Source organism: Apteryx rowi, unplaced genomic scaffold, assembly GCF_003343035.1.
Source record: "Apteryx rowi isolate R43461 unplaced genomic scaffold, aptRow1 scaffold_991, whole genome shotgun sequence".
In the NCBI taxonomy this organism is placed as follows: domain Eukaryota; kingdom Metazoa; phylum Chordata; class Aves; order Apterygiformes; family Apterygidae; genus Apteryx; species Apteryx rowi.
In genome coordinates, this window is record NW_020451306.1 from 30,533 (window position 1) to 30,866 (window position 334).

General features: G+C 75.7%; 1 protein-coding gene across 1 annotated transcript in view; it reads right to left on the reverse strand.

The window, feature by feature from the left end:
* KCNK3 (potassium two pore domain channel subfamily K member 3) overlaps positions 1-64 on the reverse strand; it is a 13,026-nt gene extending 12,962 nt beyond the window's left edge. Inside the window, exon 1 of the mRNA XM_026055360.1 lies at positions 23-64. Coding sequence (XP_025911145.1) covers positions 23-64 — 42 coding nt within the window. The remainder of the gene's footprint in view (positions 1-22) is intronic.
* Between the last annotated feature and the right edge of the window lie 270 nt (positions 65-334).

Here is a 334-nt window from a genome sequence, read left to right on the forward strand (position 1 = left end):
AACCGGCCCGACCCGAACTCACCCGCCCGGTCCCGAGCGCCGCCGCCGCCACCGGCACCCGCATGGGCCACCGCACCCGCACCCGCGCCGACACCAGCACCGGCCACACGCACTGGCACTGGCACCAGCACCCGCACCCCCACCTGCACCCGCACCCGCACCGGCCACTGCCCCAGCACCCGCACCGACACCGGCACCGGGCACCGCACGCATCGGCACCGGCACTGGCACCAGCACCTGCACCCTCATCCACAGCAGCACCCGCACCGGCACCGGCACCAACACCCCCACCCTCACCCGGACCCGCATCAGCCACCGCACCAGCGCCTGCATC